The sequence below is a fragment of the Watersipora subatra genome, chromosome 4 (assembly GCF_963576615.1).
Source record: "Watersipora subatra chromosome 4, tzWatSuba1.1, whole genome shotgun sequence".
NCBI lineage: Eukaryota > Metazoa > Bryozoa > Gymnolaemata > Cheilostomatida > Watersiporidae > Watersipora > Watersipora subatra.
Window position 1 is genome coordinate 20,601,878 of NC_088711.1, and position 24,407 is coordinate 20,626,284.

Genomic DNA, 24,407 nt, shown 5'->3' on the forward strand with positions numbered 1-24,407 from the left:
TCACTTTTTGCCAGGTCATGGCTCTATGGGAGAATAGCTTCACTAGCAGTGTATAAGCTAATACTGAAGCTAAATTAGGCATTTGAAAATTTTAAACACTAACATTTTATTACTTTAAAAATTATTTTACATTTCAAATGAAATTGTTGTGAATTAAATAGACTGTGATTAGAGGGTATCTGGTTCTGTTTATAATTAGTCCCTATTTATTTTGACTTGAATATTTGTTAATCAGGTGCAGGAAATGTTAGTAGACAAAAGTGGCCACTACTGGACTGCCGGAACTCGTATTATCACTAAGTGGGATGAAGGTATGTATAATTGTTATGAAGGTAGAGTATGTGTAGCAATGATGAGGGAGAGTATGTACGGATATGATAAGAGTATGTATAAATTTTGTGAGGGTATCTATAGAAGTGTAAAAGGTAAATGTAGATATTAGGATTGTATGTTTAGATTTAATGCGGGCGTCCAGAGATATGATGAGGGTATGCATAGATTTAAACCATAACTGCCACAAACAGCTTTTATTGTTTTTCTATAGGTAAATCAGACACGCTGATTTCGATTTTGTACCCGAAATAAAAATTGGTCCACTAACTTTCAAAGCCATTTTTGTTTTTGAAGGCTTTTTACAACGATTTAATATCAGTGTCGCAAACGACACTACAAGCCCCGCCCATAAATATTAGCATTTCCGGAACAGAAATTGGGGATGTTTAGTCCAATCTAGAATTATAGAGATGGGTATCTTAAAACCCATTATTCTCTAAATTCAGCCTTCAAAATAATCTCAGCCTTTTTTGAAAGGCAGATAAGCTATTTAACATTGCTTGCAGCTTGTTACAGGGTGTTTAATAGGCTGAACATCCAGAAAAATAAGCTCAAAAAACGCGATTTTATAATTTACGATTGGGTCAATTGTAAGCTAAGTTACGCCACGAAATTGATGACATGCGCTAAATAGCCAACGCCTTCTAAATGACATCGTTTTTGAGACAAAATGCAAATTAATCTCAAAATTGTTTGCAATTTTTTTATTGAGGCAATAAATATGAAAAATAGTGTAGCCATGGTGATCAGCATAGTTTATTTGCTATTTGAAAAAACTTATACTTGGGATTGTGGCAGTTATGGTTTGATGGGGTATCTATACACGTTATGGAGACTTGTATGAATATGATGAGGTTATCTACGGATATCATAAGGGTATGTTTAGATTCGATGAAAGTGTGTATATGCATAATATGTATGATGTATAATATATCATACACATAATATATATATGACATAAGGTTTCCATAGATGTGATGGGGTTTGGGATGAGAGTTTGTATAGATATGGTAAGGATATCTATAGATATCATGAGGATATTTATAGATATCATGAGGATATTTATAGATATCATGAGGATATTTATAGATATCATGAGGATATTTATAGATAGCATGAGGATATTTATAGATATCATGAGGATATCTATAGATATCATGAGGATATTTATAGATTTGATAAAGGCTCATATAGATGTTATAATCATGAAAAGATTTATAGACTTAGTACGCAAGTATGTCTGCTGAAAACAACAATATTAGGAAAACAATTAGTAAATGTTATGTCTAAATTTTTAAAAACAAACAAACATGTTTAGTTACTAGTAATAGTAACTCCTATAGTTTGGAACTTATCTTTGCTACAGGTAATATTATGGTTAATCCATACAGCCTGATTTGGGCAGAAGAGATTAGCGCAAATCCTAATGTGGAAGAAGCCTTGATAAAGGACGTGTGTGCGTATCTGTCAGAGGAGCAGAAGGGTCTCATTCATAAGCTATGTGAAGATACTCTGAGCCTGGCCGTCTGCTCACGGCGTAAGCTTCTTCAAAATGTCAAAAGTTTACAATTTATCTACTGCTGGGCAGTTCAGCATGTTAATATGGTTGGCCAACATGTGAAGTGCTCAAGTTGGTATAGTGTATCACTTAAAATGTGATTTATTGTATACATATTTTATTACAAATAATGAAAAGTAACATTAAAATAATAAATAAAAATAATAATTCGTCATATATCATGTTTTCTAGCTCACTGCACTGACATCGTCTCTACTAGCGATATCTATAAAAATGCATTATTTAACCCTAACATAGCGTAGTCCTTTAAAGTACCAGCCCCATGCTCATGAAAATCATACAAAAGGTTTTGTGAGGTAAAAACTGCAGTAGCTTCTTGTTTCTTGCTTGATTTACTCATTGATTGATTGGTGATTTATTGATTGATGAATCATGTATTGATGACTCCTATCATTGGATTGACGACTCGAGAAATTTAAACAAAGAGCTCCTCTTCATTGGCTGACTATTAACCTCCTGATGGACTTTGAAGTCACTCTCAACATATCACTACACTAGCTGAATGCATGGCAGTGCACGGGTAATAAAATACTCTCCTAGTGAATTTGAGTAACTTAAGCTGGTAACTTAAGCTAGTCTAAGTCTTTACTATAATAAGACCCGTGTTTGAGGCCAGTTTAATAACCATTGCGTTACACGTAACGATCTCGGAAGGAACCACTAATACTTTCCCAAGTGCTTCAAGCATGCGTATTTTTTAATTGATGTAATGAGTATGACCAGCATTATTCCATTGTATAGAAATGTAGCTGCTTGGCTGAGTGGATAGAATGTCTGCCCGCAAACCCGGAAGTTCTGAGTTCAAAAATGTTTGGAGGTGGATTTTTGCACCTAAGACTTTATCACTAAAACTGGAAACACGAAACACTAGACACAGAATGCGAAACAACGAAAAAACAAATAAATGTCATAAACTGAGATTTATATAAATGGATGTAAAATGTATATAAGAGATATGAGTAGTCACTTTGGCCATTCTATAAACAAAACTTTATCATCTATTTGTAAACTCTTCGCTAACTTAGTTTACACTGATGAATGTTTGGGATGTTTTTAAATTCTATAGATACCATGTTGCTTACATTATCAGTGCCACATCAGGTCATCTTTTTGTTTTAGCAGTTGATGAGAGATTTATAACAACAACTGAAGTTACAAATATCGGCTCTCGCGGTACGCTCGGAGACCAAAACGAAGGTAATGCTGCTGTCTTATACCAATACAGCACCTTTTATGTTTGAAAAATGATATCTAGGTATATATATATATATATATATATATATATATATTTGTGTGTGCGTATATATAATCCTATATACATAAATCTCAAAGTTTGTGTGTGTGCGTGCGAGCGCGCGTGTGTGTGTACTTCGGTTTATCTAGCTATAGCTATTAAAATATTGGTAAGAAGATTCCATATCGCAGAAGATTTGATCTCGAAACCTCCCATTCACCAGGCAAATATCTTACTAATTGAGCTACACAAGATTGATGGGTTCACTGGATGATATATGTCGCTATTTATGTGAAAATACGCTACCGCTCTCCGTTACGGCTCAACGTAATTTTCTGCTCGGGGCTCACGGCTTTTATTAGCGATCTTTACATAATGTACAATGTGCTAATGGCAAGTGGCAAGCAACTACATTATTTACCTCTCACTGTTTATAGGCTGATTGTAATACCCGTGCACCGCCGGGCATTCCACTAGTGTGTATATACATGTATATATGCTAAAGTGTGTATATATATACACATATATATGTATAATTATGTGAGTGGGTGTGTATATATGTCTGAGTGTGTGCGTGTGGTATGGTTTTCTAAAAAGAGGAAAACATTTAATTGAAGCAATATGGCGAGCATTAGTGATGTCTATGTAAATTATTAGTACCTCGAACAATTATATTCTAGAAGCTATTCTCCATCCACAAAATTATCTATTATACAACTAGAGTACATGCTTAGTTTATAAATCTCAAAGATTGTTATCATCATCACCCGGTGTCTGTCCCGCAATAGCGATTAAAACCTAGGAATGAAAAATCCACTTTGTAGTGGTTTAGAACTCTTGAAAATAACATTGCAACTGCAAGCTTGTCAACAAATGCATCTAACCACAAGACTAAATCGTTCTCTTCATTTCCATCGCTGTTACCATATACTATGTATCCTTTTCATGATTGCACAAGCTAAATGTGCTCTTTTTATTATTAATTAATATTGCCTTTCGCATTTATTATTTTTTTGAAGTTGTTTAAAAGCTAATATTTTGCTACCATTACCCATTTTTTTTAATTTGTAATTTTCAAATGTTCAGTTTCAATTTCAAATGCGCTGTTACACTCCTATTTCTGATTTTTGCTGTGGTTTGATCGCTAAATCTGTAAAGGCTAAATGCTTTTCTTGTGGACAATTGTATTATCGCGAGTAGGAGTTGCTTTTACAATCTCTTTTCATGCGGTCAAACTAAATACCATACAGAGACAGTCCGGTATCTCATTTTAGCATTTGTACCAGTATCGAGAGGTACCACTATAATCGTATTCAAAGTTTTGATGGATAGCTCCTACTGTTTTGCACAGTAACCTTTTTTATACACACACTTCTCTGCATGAATTGTTATTATTAATTCAACATATGCAGGATTTTTATTTTGTTTTCTCAGTTCGTATTAGTTGTACAATTGCGGAATCATTTTTATATTGTAATCGTAGCAAAGTAAACTTAATTCATCCATTGCTTGCTAATTGTTTCAAATTTACATCTAAACACTTTTACAGTTGTTATATTTTTTAAAATTTATTTGATCTGCACAAAAACTTTTTCTCATGATATGAAGTTTGAAAGTTGTTTGACAAAGTTTAAAAACCTTTACAATTGTTTTATTTTTTCTGTAGTTGCTAAATAAAAATAATTTTTTGTGCAAAGACTATTTATTAGCTGAGAAACACCAGGCATTCACCTAGTAATATTACAAAGCTAATATATACCAAATGATTATAAACTTTTTGTCAAAGCTTTGAAGACAGCAAAGAACATTAAAACAGATCAGCTATAAAATTAATTATTTAGATATTTATTATATCTTAGTTTGCATAAAAGACCAGCTATCACCCCTTGACATCTTTTCCTGTGTCTTACCAGTGTAGATGACAAATTGTAAAATACACATTGACTAATTACAACAACGCATCTGGCTTTACAGCAATAGCCTTTTGGCAGCGATTTTTAAAATCAAATGATTATTCATTTCATAACCATCACAAAAAACAGTAGTTGAATCCACATGATCAATATTTTGTTGAGCAATCAACTTTTGATCTAGTCGAAAAAGACATTGAAGTTTGTTACAGTATAGAATAGCTCAGACAGAAATAAAACAGAAATAAAATGTTTGCAAAGGCTCAGTTCAACCAAACGGGCCAAGGACCTAAAAAGTTCATATTAACAAAATTCTAGTTGCTAGCGCATGGCTTTACAGGCTCCTCACGTTTGCTGTATGGATAATTTGCAATACTCACTCTGTTTACTTGTAGCCTATTTTCCAATGAACAATGCTTGCTCTGTTCACTTGTAGCCTGCTGTCTTATGAGCACCACTTGCTCTGTTCACTTGTAGCCTATAATCTTATAAGCACAACTAATGGCAACACGTTGCTACACTCAACTACTACTGCTAGTAGTCCAGTCTATATGGTGAAGGTCGCTAATTACACTGGAAGTGAATCAGTTGAGTCAAATATCTCAGATGTCTCTGGAACTATAGAATATTCAGGTATACTTCTATGATCTGGCTGATTTGAGCGATTGACATGTTAGATACTGCATTGGCTTGTCATGCTCTTTTAGTGCTGTCACTAGCAACAGCTTGCTCTTTAGTTCACCACTACTAGGACTATTGTGAAAGTTTCTGATGGTATGCAAGCTATACATAAAAAAAATATTTAAACATTTATCCACTTTCAACATCATGCCCTTTTATTGGCTGAATCTATTTCTGATTTCTGAGCATCATTGTCTGATTGTATCTAAAATATATTATCATTTTTAAATCTTGTCTTAAAATGCTTTTAAATTTACCAAACTATTTAGTTATTACATATAAATGCATAAATTATAGCATCTAAGTTACCTATGAAAAACCTTTGGCTCAATTGTTTTTACAATACTACAGGCTTGCTGATAATAGACATCTAGGAAATAGTTGTCTTTCCGGTGTGAGACAACTCCTGCTCATACTTTCGATTTCCCAAGCTCTAAGATACATGTATAAACTAAGACACAAAACTTATATATTAGTCACTTTTCCACCTTATGTATTGGCTAGATATTGTCTAGTCCAGTATTTTTATTCATCAAAGCAAGAAATTTTGTAGTTGCTTCTCACTGCCATAGTTTGTCCATGATTCTACTTTTAGAAGGCCAGGATATGGTGGTGAGCAAGAGAAGATATAAAACTGTACTGATATTTGCCTACATAATGGCTGCATTGCTGTTCATCGCTATAGCTCTTTTTATAGCTTTGTTCATCTGGAGGTAGGTCTAATTTTAAAGCCATATCGAAAAAAATAGTTTTTTATATTTTTATGTATTGGTATATTAAACAAGCAATAATATTATTGCTTTTTAATATTGTTTCCTTCAGTTTAAATTGTGCTTTTCAAACAGCACTAACTATTAGATCTGTACTTAATGTTGTGTTAAATTAATAATGCTATCGTTTTTCAATATTATTTCATTCAATTTAAGTTAAGCTCTTTTCAGTAGCATTAACTATTAGAGTTGTAATGTTTACTTACCATCAAATAGGATAATTTTTAGAGAAGTGATTATACATGAAATGAATGAGTTTGCACCACAGGTCAGTATCAGATGTGAAGAGTGTATTCAAGGTTCAGTCTTTTTTTACACAAATATCTAGTGCTTCTTATTCATGTAGTGCAATTTTTGCTTCTTTAGCTGTGAGTAAAAGATCATTCCTTCACACATGACACTCTTATACATTTTGGTTTGCTTACCCTAGTTAAAGATGCACATGATTATGGTATCCATTTGTTTTGATTAATTAAAGCTCTGGTGGATGGTCGGAAATGCTATATCAATATGGGTAGAGTATATTGCTTTCAGTGAATGCAAAGACTAAGGCACCTACTAATGCATCCACCTACTAGTTTCTATGCTTACTTACTGGACATCTGCCAATTGTAATATTAGCTGCCAAAATGCTACAATTTAGATAATTAAAGTATTGTTTTATTTCGTCTGTAGAATTGAAATTAGTTGTTGACTTTGTACAATTTTTAGGAGGCAACGTAAAAGAAAAACCGAAATGTATGACTTAACATACAATCGAAAGACATCATACAAGACCTTGGGTGATGGCACCTTAGGAAGGCAGCGTAGTACTGATCCAATTGAAGAATGGGATAAGGTTTTGATTGAGAATGGCGATAGTCAAATGGTTGAAAAATTGTCAAACGATGATATGGATATTGTACACAGCCATGTAGAAGAGCCTTTGACAATTCCAAGAGAACCAGAGTTTGTCACTCTGCAACGAGGAAAAGTGAGCAATCGTTGCAATTTTTTTACCAGTCTTCTCTTTTTCTTCTCCAAACATTTATTGGTAAATTTAGAGTATTTGTAATGCAAGTCTATGTGCACTCAATGGTTTCAGCAGGCTTGTATGCTGATATAAAGGTAATAACAATAATAACATCATCCTGTGTGAAACATGCTGACTCAATTGAGAATATTGGTCAATAAGCTCTGCTCTGCTAGCTCAGAGTGTTTTTCATATGGTATGAAGAGGAATAGGGCTTTCTGGCACAGATGTCCCGATGCAACTGTTTGGTGTGATGATTTATGGCGCAGGTTGTAAGTTCAAATTTATCCATCTTTCGTTGTGACTTATGGCTAAATAAATTTTAAGTAAATGTGGAAAAGAACAATTTGTATGTAGCGGCATTTACATACGACGCTTACGTATTTGACAGTTGTAGTTCACGAGACCCTTCAACCAAATTTTGGCGGTGCGAACATTAACATACACTTTTTATGTATTTAGAAAAAAGTATGTGTGATGTTTCATGGAAAATTAGTTTCTTTTATTTCCTTGTTATTATCTTCATTATGTTATTTATTTACTGTATGTAAGCATAAACAATTGGTTTGGTGTAAAAATAGCAGTAATAAAAAGGCTGGTGCCAAAAAGTCTGAGCCAAGTGCTGCCCCAGAAAGTCCTCGACCGGTATGAAGGTAGCCCATAAGTACAAAGCATTAATTAATGGATACAGAAGTTATCATCACATACTGCTTTGTAGCTAAAAGTTAAAGATTTTTTTGACAGACTAAAAGATGAGGTTCATGCAAGGGCATTTATGTGTTTTAGTCGGTAGAATCGCATAGCAGTCTGGCAAACAGCGATGTCGCCACTTTCACAATCGACAGAGCAAGCAGCAGATCTTCAATTCTCAAACCTCCACCAGTTCCTCCAAAAATCCGTACGATTATAGCCTAAGATCTACAATTCTTTTACTCTCAGCAATTCATGTTTACATAGCTTGTTTTTGTTTGTCATGTTACTTTATATAATTTCGCTAAGTAATATTTTCTTAGCAAACATGATCTTTTGTGACTAATTGTTTGGAGATTGTCCAGTTGAAAAATGTTATTTTGCTTGCCACCCCTGCACTGCTTTACTGCTAAATGTTACAGCATGCAACACCGCAGGACGTGGCATGGGTCTCCCCCCTCCTCCGCCAGACCTTGTGCCTGACATAACTCAATCGCCACATCAATATTCCCCACCAGCGCATAACCACGATGATTTAGCTGATATCGAGCCTCCATTGCTACCCAAACCCGCTAAACGACCACCCCGCAAACAAAAAAAGAAACTTCCTGATGTGCCCATATACAGCCAGGTAATGTATCACTGTTTTTAATACATTATTTTCAGGATAAAAGTGTGGACACCATTCATAATGTATCTATTAACACTCATGAGAGTTTGCAGATGTTTGCGATTGTCGTAAATTTGCAATAATTAGGATGCAACATGTTTGCTATCAATTCATTCATATAATTTGTATACCGAGTTTCATGCACATCAACAGTTTCATACATTGAAAATTGTAAAAATAATTCTCAAACCTATTAGTCAATATTGCAATAAAACTAATGCTATAATTTTTTTTAGAAAATGATAGTTAAATTGTCATTAAATCATGAGCAGATGATTTTTTAATATATGCAAACATCCCATGTAGCCTACGCTCCAATTATTTAGCAATCCAAATGAAATTGTATTGGCATTAAAAATCAAGCTTTTTAATTTTAGCTGGAGAAATTTCGGAAGTTGCCTCCTCCACCAACATCACCAAAGCCAGATATCCCAATTCATACACAAGGTCTTCTTCACACATTGCCACCCCCACCACCTCCTCTCAACATAGATACGACGGCACCAACAGACAGCTTTTCAGATAGCGGAGTAGACATGGGCGTGAACAGTCCCCATTACAGTTTTTAAAATTGTGACCACAGGCATAATATAAACACATGAACACCATTAGCATCATTCCATCTTCATGAGGAACATTAATTAAGGTTTCATACAAATATGCAAGCCATGATCAATAGTAACCTAGCTCTTATTAATAAACAGCTTTACTGCCTCCAATAGCGTAATGGTACACACACAATTTAGTAACCATGCCAGCTGACAACACACTGTAGATGAGTCATTTATATTATATATTTATGCTTTTTTATTGGTAATGTAGAGTAAGCAATTGCTTGTCTATTCGGAATGCCAATTAACATTGTAATATGAACAAATATATTGACAACAACAAAATTAATGCATTGCACAATCTCAATGCAAACATTGTTCATGTTCACTGGGGTGTCAACTGCAATTGATGGGAGGGATCTGATTGATGCATTGAAATGCCATCAGGTCACACCTCTGTGCCGGGATGAGCATTCGCAGAGCTTGAACCCTGTCAAAAAGAGAATGGTGTAATTGTGAAACATTAAAAAAAGAAAATGATCCTAAACATTTGTAGTACTTCACACGAGATAATTATCCCAACAAAGATCGGTTTTGAAGACTGTGGACTCGAAGCAGTTTTACCTCAGCTAAAGGTATAAAACAAACCAATTACCTCCATGAAGGTGAATTATTAAAAACTTAAGCATCAAACTGCTTTCTATAACTCATTGCCTTTTAACTGTAGGGATCCGTCATTATTTAACACTACTTTTTAACTGGAATGGCTTCACTGCCGCCATGAGTTGTCTAAATGAAGCTAACACTGGGTTTCAACACTGGGAACATATGATTCTAATCATGTGAAACCAGGTTCACATACATGTTCCATTCTTCAGTTTTTCTACAGCATTGCTTGACAAGCAACATAGATGTAAGTAGTGCGCCCATGCTAACACGGGCTTTTCATGAACTGAGTTCAATGAAGAAACAAGAAATGCTTGCAACCAAAAAGTGAAGAGGATTTTGTGACTTATGCAAGTCATACATGTATAGTAGAAGATTGAAGGCTAGTCTTGCTAGACTTTTGTGCAAACATCTAGTGACTTTTGAATGCTTTACCAATACAATATCCACACGAATTGCCAATGTCATCATAACTTTGCACTTCAGTTCCCTTTCTTCAAACCATTTCCAAAAAGCAATGCAGTAAAATATCAGTAAAACTAATAAGATTTTTTTATGATAATTTGTGACGCGTTCCAACCAAATCAACCATAAAAAGGCAAACAGGTATTTTGAGTTATCGTTCATCAGAGGCAGAATGTTTTCCTAATTAAATTGTATAACTTCTTTTTAGATCAAAAATTGACGTAGCTACAAGCAAATGGTACCAAAACACATAGCTTAGCTCAGATCTATGAAATATGCATTTAATGTTGGTGCTGTTGATCGCAAAATCTTTTCTTTGTATACACAAGAAACTCCTCAGCAACGGTTACTGATAATTGTCCCCATCAACAATAAGTTGATGGGGACACAGATAAGTTGTGGATGTGTCCCCATCAACAATAAGTTGATGGGGACACATCCTCTTCGGCGTTCATTCGTTGTGAATGAACGTCGAAGATGTGCGCTCCCCATCAACTTATTGTAGAATTAACGCAAAAATGGTCTATAAAAACCAGTGTGTCTGATCGTAAAAAAGAGAACAGTTGTCTGTGCAAACTAATAATGCTGCAGTTATGGTACAGCCCACAAATTAAAAATGTTAAGTCAAGTTTTTCCTTTTTGTAGGGCCAAAGGGGTGAGTTTAGAAAGATCTTAGAATGGATTAGGCAATTATCATGCATTCTACTGTTCCTATAACATAAAATCTCTATAACGTAAACATTACTGGAATGGATTATTTACATTGTAGGAGCGCATACTGTACTTCTATGTACGAGTATTCAAGTTTTGAGGTCAAACTTACTACTGTTGTTAGTAATAAAAAACTTGAGTCTTCCTGAACACAAACAGAAGCCTAATTCTTATTCCCTTTCTTTTTAATTTCATCTCGCAAACTAACAAATCTTACAAGCCAGTTAAAACCTCTATGGCTGCCACCTTGATTTTACATGTTTTCTATAGCAAAACGTCAAACGATAAAAAAACAGCAATTCTCGAAAAGCTGATTATAAACTAATTACAGATGTAAAAAGGGAACATTCTATTGGTCAAGAGTAGTAAAATCTCTTGAAATCAATGAAGAAAAAATATTTCCGCAGGCCTGTCTTCAAGATGTAGCATATCAGTTTTAACACCGCAGCGTTATGGTTGATTTGGTTAGGACCACATCGCATTCATCTAATGCTGGCTCTAGGCTATTGTACTTACCTCACCAGACGAGGACATTTTAGAGAACATGTTGGCGTAGAGTTTTTTCTCCTTCTCTTTCTCTTGTTTGAGCTTACGTTCGCAGATTGTCAACTGATTTTTGGCTGTTTTATTGTTCGCATCCAACACTAAGACTTTCTGAAAATCAATTTTAGCTTCCTTCCAGTCCTTAGTGCCCATGTAAGCCTATGAGAAAGATAAACGATTGACTCATGCACCAATCACTCGCTGACTGAGCGCTGTCGACATAGAGCAACTTGTAACGGGTTGTGTGGTAAGTACTATCAAATGACAAGCTAGCAGACTATAATTTTAATTACATCAACTGTAACACCTTCTCTCATTATTTAATTGCTTCCATGTGATGTATATGAACATCACAGGTTTATAAGCCAATACTTGACACTTTTAGTCCCATGCGGCTTAGGCAGTTGCCAACACCGTGCTGATAACCTTTTTACAAAGCAGTGCATTTTTCTGTTTGTCTAAAAGCTTAAGTACCAAGACAAATCAGTTATTGGTTACATAATTGCTGTTCAGATACGGATGGAGATCTCTTCTTTCCAATGGGTTTCATTTTGGTAAACCATATTTGCTGTCAAGACATTGGCAATATTTGTACCCAATTTAAAAATAGAATGAGAAACAACATGATTAGGTGTAAACCTCCCATACCTCAAGGATTTGGGATGAATTTCTTAGAATACTTCAGCAAAAAGAAACATAAAATTTAATGCTAAACTCAGAATGAAACCAACAATTTTAATCAATCTTAGAGCTGAGTATAGTAGTTTTGTGAGCCAACAAAAATTAAATCTCTCACGAAAAACTAACTGATGCAACCAAAATCAAGTTACTTATTCTGATCTATTATTAATTATCAACCAACATAGATTCAACTGTCAAATTGGTATGATATGCTGAAAATCTTTATCACTTACAACGCCGAGTATAGAGAGCAACATACAGCACAAGAGGGTGCGAAAAGTTGGTATACAAATTGAATAACTGCGCAACTGTATTCACATATTTAAAAAAGCACAAAGTTCTTTTTATAATACTTACAAAATAGTCAAATTAAATTTTACTGTGGAGCCTGCCACAAAATATTAATAATTTGAAAAGATTTTCTGAGCCAAAGGGTGGTCTAAATCTTTGATTGTTTTTACAATTATCAATCTCAGCATGAAATGTTCAAAAGCCTATTTGAGAGACGAGTGTTGAAACTCATGTAGCGCAGAGTACGCAACTGGCCAAGCAAATGATGAACTTTTTTTTTAACCATGAATGTTAATTTTAGTTTCTGCATGTACTATAATTATGGTTTGTTTATTTTCACCTGTTCTTGAATAAATATATATTTGTAGCATTTGATAGATTATTGTTATTATAAAACTTAAAGATTTGCAGACTTATAGCATATTATTTGATAGCATGATTGCGGCAATCTGAACTTGGCTTACAATAGATCGACGCTTGTAACTCCTGTTCTATCGCTCATAAAAATCCATTTTTGGCAGGCAAACTGTAGCAAACATATCAATGTGATTTTATGCAATATAATTATAAAATGAAAATATGCCTTCAAATTTAAAATGAAATAAAAACCTTAAAGCTCCAACAGATTGCAACGCAGACTATAAGATTATCGTAAGTTAAGGCACGCAATAGATATCACTTGGCAGAGACATGTATCAGCTTCCTCGGACATATTATTTAAAGTTCGACAAGTTGGAGGTAAACTAGCAAACTTCTAGCATACAAAAGGTTTAATGTCGCACCGCAGGAAGGAGATTACAAAATGTAGGCGACATTTGATTCGCCTGTGAAAGGGTAAAATTTATCTTCTCAACATTCTGATAGGGTGGATGAAAAATACAACGCCACCCTCTATTTGAACGTCTCCACTCTATGGGAAGCACCACTCTGAAGGAAGGATTAAAAAACAGAGCGCCATGGCATTCAAAAAAAGGTTTTACGGTAACAAGTATCACAGGACTTTTCTGCCTCATAAAATGATAGGACGACTACCATTGCAAGCATACTGAAGTCTATTTAAAACACAGAGCGGTTTGAAGTGCACCTCACCTGACCTCGCCTGAACAAGGCTTTTTCACTCTTACGATCAAAGCGTAAGGCATCTTCACATTGTTTCTTAGCCTCCGACCAGTTCTCTTCCTTTATGTAACAGAGAGCCAAGTTGAGGTGCGCAGCCAGTCGGAGGGAAACCCGTTGAGTTTTTTGTTCATCATCGAAGTCTGTTTCATCTTCCAGCCATTTTACAACCAAGTTATATTTCTTTATTGCTTTAAAATATTGGCTTTCCTAAAGAAAAACGTAAATCTGCTATTAAGGTCAAAGACAAGGTGGAGCAAAAGCAATCCAAACAATTTATTTTTTATTAAATACACACCTTGAAGAATGCAGTGCCTTTAGATTTAGCCAACTCTGATTGTGAGAGTTTTTCTGGAGGGTCCATCTCCCAGCTCTCCTTGGCTTTCTCAAGGTCAATCAGCGTCATCTGCGCATGGATATTAGACCAGCTTAAACAAAACTCCACTGAATGGTGATTACTCCAACAGAAGCAACAGCAGACAAGTAGGACAAAAGAATGTTGTTAATCATAGTACATTACCTCATATGTCACTGTTGAGTCTGCAGGAATGTTGAACTCTGCACAACCCTCCGCACCAAATGCGTATTCGGGTGAAAGAGTGAGGGTAGACGTTTCACCCTTTTTAAATTTTCTGATGGCAATATCGAGGCCCTCAGGCAAGTTTTGTTCACTTGCATCACCAACACGAAACTCCATGTCTTTCCTCTCATCGAATACCTTATCAATATAGGTTCCCTTCACAGAGACTGTAAGAGATAGAGTGACTTTAAGTGTATGAATATACCAACCACTGAGTGAGTAGTCTACAGTTGTTACACATAACGATATTATAAGAGCAAGATTTAAACTTAGCCAAAACTATTATTAGATGCACCTTTAGGATCCAAACAAAACTTCGTAAATTAAAGGAACTACCCTAGGACACTTATGTATTCGCGGCATCTAACTTTCGCGTTTTCGCGGCAACAGCCTTTTGTGAAAATTTCATGAGCGAAACTAAACTATCACAACGAACGAGCGAAAACGCGAAAATAAATGGCTTTCTTCATTGATATTCACAATAAAATCGTCATATTAGAAATGCAGGCAATTTTCGTATGTGATTGGCTCATTGGGCAAGTTTTGCTAAACTCATTATAGCTAATACACCGACTGAGCGCCTTGGCAAAGCAAATTAAGATAATAAGTTTTTTTGAAAAAGCCTAGACAAATGAAGAAGATGATGATATTAGCTTTGCCATTGAATTTGTAACTGATGAGGATGACAGTCTGGTAGGGAAAGTCATAAAATTGAATAATAATTATTGCGGTGATGAATTTTATTACCAACCAAAAGCAATAACAACCCGGGGCCATGGCCACCGCGTGCTATAAATACTTGAATTCTAATATTGGTACAACATCAGTCACTGCGGCAGTGACCTTGACGTCATTGATAGTCCAGGAGACTAACTGCAGCAAGCGATCAAATTGCATTATTGATCTCGCCTACACATTTCTACTTGCGGTTCACAAATACAATCTACCGTACTTTTCGGACGATTAGCCGCTACTTTTTCTAATGATTTGAGCTATGCGGCTTATAGGTAGGCCTACAAGGGTGTGGCTAATCACTGTGGCTTATTCTGTGGTTTTTTCTTTCACCGCTAGGGCGCACTAACGGGAATCTCCAATTAGTGCACTTCTAGCTGTGAAAGAAAATACGAAACAATGCCTCACGGTACTGTCCCGTTAGGAACTAAGTTAAAAAGCGTCGGATAATACGAAACTGGGCCGTTCTGCACTGTTCCGTTTTAAATGGCTTAGTTGTTGCCACGTTAAAAAGCAGTCCTTAGTTCTGCGGCCTATAGTAAGGTGCAGCTTATGTATTGTTTTATTATCGTTTTTGGAAAATAAAGCACATGCAGCTTATATAGAGGTGCGGTTCCAAACAGTACGGTAGTCCCAAATTGAAAAATATTTTGTACCAGTGAACTGGACCTGAGGAATCTAATGTTTGTTCCACTGCATTTATTTTCACATCACTATATTTTCGCACTCATCAGAGCTGCGAAATTAAGTTCCAGCGAAATTTTACTCTGTATGCTACTCACGAAACTAAATACTAGCGAAATATAAGTGTCCTAGGGTATATCAATTGATTAGAGACGATAACGGATGCTGCTCTTGGCCTACAAGGGGTAGAGCAGCAATCCATAAAAATAGACTTTGATTTCTTGAAGCCTCAAAGCATGCCACGTCTTTTAAAAAAAAGAAAAAAAGATAAACACTGCCATTTTTAGAGGTGTAAACAATGGTAAGTTCCTAAAAATAAATAGTAGTGTCGACCTTATTATGACAATCAAGCAAAATTTAAAACTCAAATGATTGTGTCATCGAATAGCATCCATAATATCAAATCCATAGTCAATATTCCTACCATGAGAATGCAGTTTAGCACTAACAATTCAACATCGACTAGAGATGTTTCCATAGTCATAATAAAAACTTGCAATTAAAATAGAGCAAAAAGTTGTGTTGTTAACCATCTTCCCGCCGCAGCCTATCACATGTAAGTTAACGGCTGTAATGTATGACATTACAACCTCAACCAAATTAATAGCCCTTTACTATCTAGCTACTTTTTTCAGTGTGTTAAGATCGACTATCACATTTGTTATATTGCTTGTAATTTACTTTCAATGATACTTTTACTACCGATTGTTTTACTCCTCGTGGCGTAAGAGTAGCTTTTATCGAGTGATTTGACAAACTAACACAATTTAAGCTTAAATTGTGAGTGTCTGCTTATACATATGCTTGATGTTGATAAAAAGGCTAAAATAAATGCTCTACAGTGACGCCCAGACATAACAAAAAAGTGATCGTTGCACGAAAAAGCAATGCTAACCAAGTCGAAACCCCAGATAAGTAATACAAACGACGAATACCTTTCACCAAAGAGCCTTCATTTGCTGTCATGTAGCCGGAACCTGCGACTTTAGTGCTCCTGGTTACTCCACCGTCACCAGTCAAGTCCTCTCCTACAAGCGTTGTAATACATTTCCATGCAAGCAAAGTGCACGTACCAATATATATATATATGTTAGATTTGCAGAAAAGCTATGATTCAGTTAAAGAAAAACAAATGGCAAATACAGAGAAGCATCCGTGATGTCCCGAGTTATGACAGTTACGTAGGAAGCGACAAGTTATTTACAGATACCATACAAAACCTAATCCAACGAAAGGAGCTTTCTTCCTTCATTAGCTAACTATTCTAAAGGCAAGTAAAACTAATTGACACAAAAGTGATTCAAACCTGGGCCTCTAGATTAGACTACAACCAGAATTGAAACTTGTGACATCGATACAGATTGTCTTTTAAGTTTAGTTGTTCGTGTTGATGGTGACAAAAGTTTAGGCATGTTAAAAGGCAATACAAATCTGTCTCCAGCTGGTTGGAGCAGTTCTACCAATGGCTACTACTAATACGCAAACGGCACATCAGACCAAGATGAATTCTTGTTTCACAAAAGTGATAGTAAATATGCCAAAGTGTACAAAACCACCAGGCCATTTCCATGTCACTTACATGACTAGCTTTAAATTTAGAATTGGCTACTGAGATGTGGCATTTGTCTAAGCTGTGGTTCAGTCCAGACCTAGCAGATGCACCATAAAGTTCCACATAACAACAGAATATATTAAAACACAGCTTATAAAATTCTGCTGAATGAGTAAAGACATGATCAAATGCTTTTCACCTGTTATAACAGTGATATACTGCAGGTGGTCTTTCATTAACAATTGTAGAATATAGAATCCTAAGAGCTACTAAGTGGTTGCAACATGTTTCATTTGTTACACACAAACTTCTTTGAGTACTAAATGACCTCAGACTATTGGTGAAAGGACTTCTGACAAGAAGAATACAAATCTGCAGAGACTACCAGTTACTTATTTGGTAAGTATAAGAGTCCTACCCTTCCAGTCGAACAGCTCAACTTCAAAGATAAGGGTGGCACCTCCAGGTATCTTGGCACCAGAGCCAGTATCGCCGTATGCATAGTCTGAGCGACAAATAAGTCGACAAAGCTCTCCTCGCTTCATAGACGCCACTCCTTGATCCCAGGCTTTTATCACTTGACCTAAGAGCGGAGGCGAAATAGAAGCCCTTGTTTCACCAAGTAAACAGATTAGTCATCCAAGAGAATCGTAAAACGATTAAGCAAATTATTAGACATTAAACAAAAAGCAAACGCATACCAAAAAAAATTGACAAGAGAAAACAACTGCTACTAACCTTGTCCAAGTTTAAACTTAAACTTGTCATCACGGTCCCGACTGCTGTCAAACTTTGTTCCATCAGCCAGGGTACCGGTGTAGTGAACAACAACCTCATCTCCTGTTCCAGGACTGTCAACTCCAGTTCCTTCCCTTAGTATCACCTAACAAGACAAGTTGGAAGGCTCCATTAGGAACTTATTACCTGATGATGATAAAAACATTTAAAACTAAAGACAGCATTTCCATTTACAAACTCGCCCGGTAAGTACTACTTTTGAAAAGTTATTTTAAAACTTTCAATCTCAAGCTAACCCGAAGTGCATATGCATATCAAGTTCAAATCCTGTGCAGTGAAACCTTTTTTCCCCAACATACGCTCGTGACTTCGGACACACGCATGGACATGGTTTTTATTACAGTAAAGATTTACTTAAACCTCATCAGACACACATCCAATAGATGCTATAACTACCTCTTTCTAGAATACCGTACTTTTCGGACTATTAACCGCCACTTTTTTTTGATGTTTTGAGCCATGCGGCTTATATAAGCGTGCGGCTATTCTGCGTTTTTTTACCGCAAGGGCGCGTTAACCGGAATCTCCGGTTAGTGCGCCTCTAGCGGTGAAAAAACACACGAAACAATGCCTGACGGTACTGTTCCGTTAGGCACTGGGTTAAAAAGCACCAGTTAACACGAAACAGTGCCTAACGGCATTGTTCTGTTCGAACTAGCAAAATTGCTGCCGTGTTAAAAATCATTGTCCTGAGTTCTGCGGCCTATACAAAGGTGCGGCCTATGTAATGTTTTATTATCATTGTTTGAAAATAGAGCAGATGCAACCTATATAAGGGTGCGGGTGATAGTCCGAAAAATATGGTACATATAACATGCAATTTTGCAGTACTTTATAAAGTTGTACACTAGTGCTATCTTTAATAGCCCACAATGTGTAAATAAGCAGCAATATACAGTAAAGCATCACTCGGTTGTATGATATTACGGCTATACGCAGCAGTCAAATGGCTCAGGTAATGCTAATTTAAAGACGTTTACAACTCGTGCAACCAACCTTTTTAACACCTCCATCTTGATCAGTAGATATATCCACACAGCCTTCCATCAGCTCGTCAGGGACGACATTTGAAGGTACTTCTTTACCATCTGCCATTTTGTTTGTCGAATTGTCACCTAGAAAAAACAATAGTATTAATAACAATGCTATTGCAACAATGCTAGTCTAGAATCAATGGAATGCGGAATTCCAAGCTAGAGAAATGAGCTGAGGTGATGAACTGAACGAACTGGTGTAAATACTGAGCTTGAATACCACCAGAAAACGACATTAAAGACATTGTCTAACTTACCCTGCCAGTATTATTAACCAGTGACTGAGCCATCTTTTCTATATACAACTTGTTCTTAACAACAATACAAATGTCGCTAGTCAGACATGTGACTTGTCACATTGAGGCATTTGGATGCATGTCTGTTTATGTCTGTGCATTGTCACATTTATTATGGGCATTACAAACCCATATCTGTTTACCCCAAAGTTTTTGTTAAAACTTTTGAGCAAAACACATGCTAGCGGTTTTGAAATGACACTAAATATTTATGCTGATTATAATTCAAAATAAATGTGGAAATATACGGATACCAACACCACTTGAACTAAATTTACTCTGAGCAACCATTTGCACATTTTTTACAAAAGAGAGACTGCTCGATGGGGTCTCATCAACTAGAATGTTGCTTTGCTGAATACTAAACCCTTTATAAACACCACACTGTATAAAACTTCAACACATGCGTGATGTACTTATTTAAATACCCAAATGAGACCATTGCAGCTCTGCCACTGCAATAGTCAAACAGTATCTCTGATAATGATGATAAACATACATCAAACCTAAATAAAAAAAATTTACAACTGAAAAAAACTTTAATAATACTATTATAAAATACAGCTAGTACTCCAAAGCTATAATGACAATTATCTCCCCACTTAACAAATGCTATAAATGTATGCGTATTAATAGCTTGGTGGGACGTATACTACTAACACTTATGGCTATGCACTAATGAAGGAGTCGGAATAGAATAACATTCTGATTGGTCAGAATTAAAATGCTTAAAGATGTAGTTGCGTCAAAAATGAAATTAGAACCCATAAAAGGCTAAAACATCAGCTACAATTTGATGCCATTTTTGTCTTTGTAGACCAACCCTGTCCAGAGATATATGCGTTTGAATGAGGCCCTCTTTTAAAAAGCTCACGTTCCAGCGGGTGCCAATTTCGTGAGGTAACTAGCTTGTTTTCTGAAACGAAACCACGAGCGATAAATATGAGGTCGCTTCGTTAGCCAATCACGATCGCGAAATTTTTATATAGACCGTAATAAATGTTATCACTCGTGAAACGCGTTGTCTGTGATCTCGAAGATTCTCATCGCTAGAGAATTCATGCTCATCGTTACTGATTCAACGCGTTTCAACAATTACTAAGTTATACATAGTTTTAAAATGGCTTCAAGTTCGAGCGACCGCTACTCAGAGTTATCTGAGCAACGTTTAGTAAAAGATTAGAGTAGACAGCCTATGGCCAAGGCTGACAGGCGTCAGCAGTGTTTTGCTGCAGAAGAAGACAGAATGGAGGTATATTAACTTAGAGTCTTCTATACTTTAGTAAATGTAATATTTTTTATAGTCATAAATACATATACTAATTAATAAAATGATAATTCTTTGCTATCTCCAATCATCGTTTCATAGCTTATCTGCCGTTTTACCTAGCTATAATATTTTTTTCGAATTTTCTTTGGTAAATTAGAGTCATGATTACAAATTATTTTCACACGTAGAAAGTGGGTAAAATCGATTGATCATTGCAAATCTTTAATTTCCAGAACCAAAGCTTCGAATCGTTGGCTTGGCGTACTTGTGCCTTTATTAAATGTTTATTCGTTTTTAAAATTACACTCGCAATCTATTTAACTCCCAATTTGGAAGCTGTCAATAGATACGCTTTAGAATGACATATCTATGAATGACATATTTATTGCATCTACTTTGTTTACATTTACTTGTTTTACTGATTACAGAATGTTTATGTCGTCCCACCAGCCGAAGAAGCTTTGTCAGTGTGGAAACTGCTATAAAGGAGAAAGCAAGACTTGAATGCGTGCTGGATGATGTTTTGTTTGAGTTTGTTGCAGTAGATGAATTTGTCTTATTGTATCAGCTAATACTATGTGAGTGGCCACGACTTGATGAATATTTTTAATAAAAGCTTTATGCCGAGATGAAAATATTTTTGCTTGTAAAAATTATATAATAAAATAATATTGTTGAAGATAATGCAAAACATGATTTGCAGAATATTGTAGTGAATCGGATATGGTATATGGGTGTCCGCAGAACTGGAGAATGTGAGTTCAAATCCAGTTTGCAGCAGACTTCTCATCCTTAAAACTCTATCCCTGTCTATATTCTTTTCAAAGAGGTGGCTTGCTAGTAGTAAGAAACTAGTACGTAGGCAATAGGTAATAGGCGACATAATGTGGGCGGGGCTTATGGGAGGCTGTATATCATTTATATGGGTAGCTGCAGAACTGTGCTGATACAAAGACCGCGTTCTACATAAAGTGACTAGACAGAATTACCGTAGACCGGTAGAACTGGTAGTCGGTACCCAAATGTTTACACAACATTTGGAGAAAGTGAGTAGAACAAACTTTCAATTTTCGTTATTTGAGGCCTTTTAAACATTCATAATAATGCATCTGTAGCAGGATTTAAAATTTTATTCTAGCCATCACGAGCAAATACAAAATAAGATATATGCCAATAGAGCCGCGTAAGACTAGACTTTTATCGCAAATAGCCGATGTGAATACGAGAGATAGAGAGAGGTTGCCAAACGCGTGACATCATTTTTGGCGAGGCTGGGCACGTTTTTGTGGCCTGAGCGTTTTTACGGTGATCAGATTTTTTCGGTTTTAATCTTCAAATATCTTGGCAATGCGATCGCGTAACACAACAAACAACATATCAACTGATAGAGAAAAAAAATGCTTTCTTTTAAGATCAACTTAAATTTTGACGCAACTACATCTTTAATGTGAACAAAGTTCTAGTTAGTCTAATATTATTTGTTTCCATTTTGACAATAAAAAATGCTTAAAATACGACTGAAACTGTGATAAAAAGTCCGTTTTTAGTTCACATCGCCTTAGTTTTAGTTGTATTACAAGGACTGTAAGTTTAGCTGTTAGATGTGCTTACAATGTCATAGACTCTAGTAATATGCTTAAAATCCAAAAAATCAAAATAAAAAAGAAAAGAATGGAAGCTAGATCAAGATCTGAAATTTGGCAATAATGGCTAAATAAACAGTGGTCAAAAAGGCTTTCCCTTCTACTAGTTATGTCAAAAAAGTGGAACAGAAAAAATACCAGCTTGGTTTTGTCTGGAGATGCTACCAGTATTTTCACTCAGCACTGCCTAGAGTAAATAGAATATAACTTTAAGTAGTTTCTCACTCCATTTGTTCCTGAAACCTAAAGATTCGATGATTACCGGTGCTCCTATTCGACACGGCTTGAGACCCTTGGCTGTTTTGCCATAGTGCTTTTAAGATCTCAAAATTTTGTGAACATTTTATTTTACCTTTGTAGCAGCCATATTTTGGGTGTAGGTTGTATTGAGTGTGGTTGGAAAAATTGATTTGTTTGCCCAAAGACATGTTGCACAGACTACGAGAGCATATTAGTTGCTTGTGTCATGATAGGTAAAAACAAACTGATATTTTTCTTGATTTCGTTAAAATTTTGCCAGCTGCATGCTATGCGTCACAAACATCAGCATTCCCATATCGTAAAACATCTACAGTCATACTTCTACATACGAGTGCTCCGACATGCAAAAACTCGAGATACGAGCTGACTTTAGCAACTTTCTTCTTTGAGATACGAGTAATCTTTGAGATACGAGCGTAAGAGCTGGCTCTCGATGGCCACTATATGGCCAAGTATATGAGAAGCCGCTTCAGAGAACAGCATCGCTCTGTTCTTCTCCTCGAATCAGTTTAAAATGTTTTTTAAAAGGTTGGCTAAAAGTTATGGCGATCGCGAAGCAAAAGCGCATAACTGAAAACAGATACTAAAAACATGACGACAAAATCACAGTAGGCTTAGTAAAAGATTAAGACTTAGTTTCAAGTGTGTCTTTAGTAAGCTGAATTCATTAATTTCAAAGTTTATATTACGTAGGTTCACAAAAGTTTAGGGTACCGGACGCATTGCTCTCAAGTCTCTCAGACCGTCGTTATTCACAAAGTCTGTTTAGAGGTTACAACTTCCATTCAGTAGTACATAGTGATGCTATATTTTATTGCAGATCATAACAACTAAATGGGTATTTGTTATTTTGTTAGGATAGGTACCAAATTATAACGATTAAAAACACATTTTCCACTGTAATATCCTCTTTATATGGTTTTTTTCATAATATGTTAATGGTTTAATATGTACCTACTTATTTTATATAGGAAATAATGCCTTGAGATGCGAACAAATTGATGATAAGAGTTCAGTCCTAGATTACATTAAGCTCGTAAGTCGAGGTATGATTGTATTCGAGCATCATGGTGCTGTATTTTTCAACCCTTCCTCTAGAGTGGTGTTTTATTAGAGGTGACATTGAATTAGAGGGTGTGGCGCTGTATTTTTCCACTAGCACGTCAGAATGTTGAGAAGATATATTAAACCCTTCTATGGGCAAAGCTATATTAATCTCACTCATATTTTGCAATCTACTTCAGCCCGAGCGACATTAATGCGGTCAACCTCAGCCTTTTTGCTAAATAATTTTTCATATACATCATCAAAGTATCAGAATGAGTTAAACAAGGAACTGCTTTGAGTAAAACATTAGCCAGATACAGTTATGAATATTTCCATAGTGTTGATCAATTTTAAATTTAAAAAAAAAACTGTAGAGCTTTCGAGTTAGAAAATGGACTCTTGATAGGCAATTAACAGTGGTTGCTACTACTTAATACAAATTGCTGAAGAATATTCTCCTTGTTCATCAAAACGTTGTAGTCATGAGGTCAGATAGTAAACCACATCATGAATAAATCTGAAGATAACGAACCAGATTTAGACGTTAGTGACTTCAAATCAGAGTGTAGTTCTGATGATTGTGGCGATGGGTCTTATCAGGTACACC

At 35.7% G+C, this 24,407-nt stretch overlaps 2 protein-coding genes across 7 annotated transcripts in view; one reads left to right on the top strand and one right to left on the bottom strand.

Moving 5' to 3' along the window:
* The window catches only part of LOC137395282 (uncharacterized), a 30,231-nt gene extending 20,721 nt beyond the window's left edge, over positions 1-9,510 (top strand). Inside the window, exons 5-14 of one of the 6 annotated variants that reach the window (XM_068082156.1) lie at positions 236-311; positions 1,700-1,870; positions 3,032-3,109; positions 5,534-5,689; positions 6,333-6,450; positions 6,986-7,021; positions 7,219-7,480; positions 8,306-8,417; positions 8,632-8,840; positions 9,257-9,510. In XM_068082156.1, coding sequence (XP_067938257.1) covers positions 236-311; positions 1,700-1,870; positions 3,032-3,109; positions 5,534-5,689; positions 6,333-6,450; positions 6,986-7,021; positions 7,219-7,480; positions 8,306-8,417; positions 8,632-8,840; positions 9,257-9,448 — 1,410 coding nt within the window. In that variant the 3' untranslated portion in view covers positions 9,449-9,510. The remainder of the gene's footprint in view (positions 1-235; positions 312-1,699; positions 1,871-3,031; positions 3,110-5,533; positions 5,690-6,332; positions 6,451-6,985; positions 7,022-7,218; positions 7,481-8,305; positions 8,418-8,631; positions 8,841-9,256) is intronic. The other 5 variants (XM_068082157.1, XM_068082161.1, XM_068082158.1 and 2 more) reach the window with 5 other exon arrangements.
* A 145-nt stretch (positions 9,511-9,655) lies between these two features.
* LOC137395284 (peptidyl-prolyl cis-trans isomerase FKBP4-like) lies at positions 9,656-24,407 on the bottom strand. Its single transcript, XM_068082162.1, has 10 exons — positions 24,333-24,407; positions 19,246-19,364; positions 18,190-18,334; positions 17,870-18,034; positions 16,835-16,927; positions 14,424-14,650; positions 14,202-14,309; positions 13,877-14,113; positions 11,789-11,974; positions 9,656-9,920 (listed from the first exon to the last, which is right to left on the bottom strand). The coding sequence occupies exons 2-10, from the start codon at positions 19,342-19,344 to the stop codon at positions 9,879-9,881; spliced, it is 1,302 nt and encodes a 433-aa protein (XP_067938263.1). The 5' UTR covers positions 19,345-19,364; positions 24,333-24,407; the 3' UTR covers positions 9,656-9,878.

Coding starts and splice junctions, on each gene's coding strand:
- LOC137395284 (XM_068082162.1), bottom strand. CDS start 19,344: ATGGCAGATGGTAAAGAAGTACCTTCAAATGTCGTCCCTGACGAGCTG. Junction 18,035..18,189: donor TAAGTTTAAACTTGGACAAG/GTTAGTAGCAGT, acceptor CTCCGCTCTTAG/GTCAAGTGATAAAAGCCTGG. Junction 14,114..14,201: donor AAGGCACTGCATTCTTCAAG/GTGTGTATTTAA, acceptor GTTTTTCTTTAG/GAAAGCCAATATTTTAAAGC.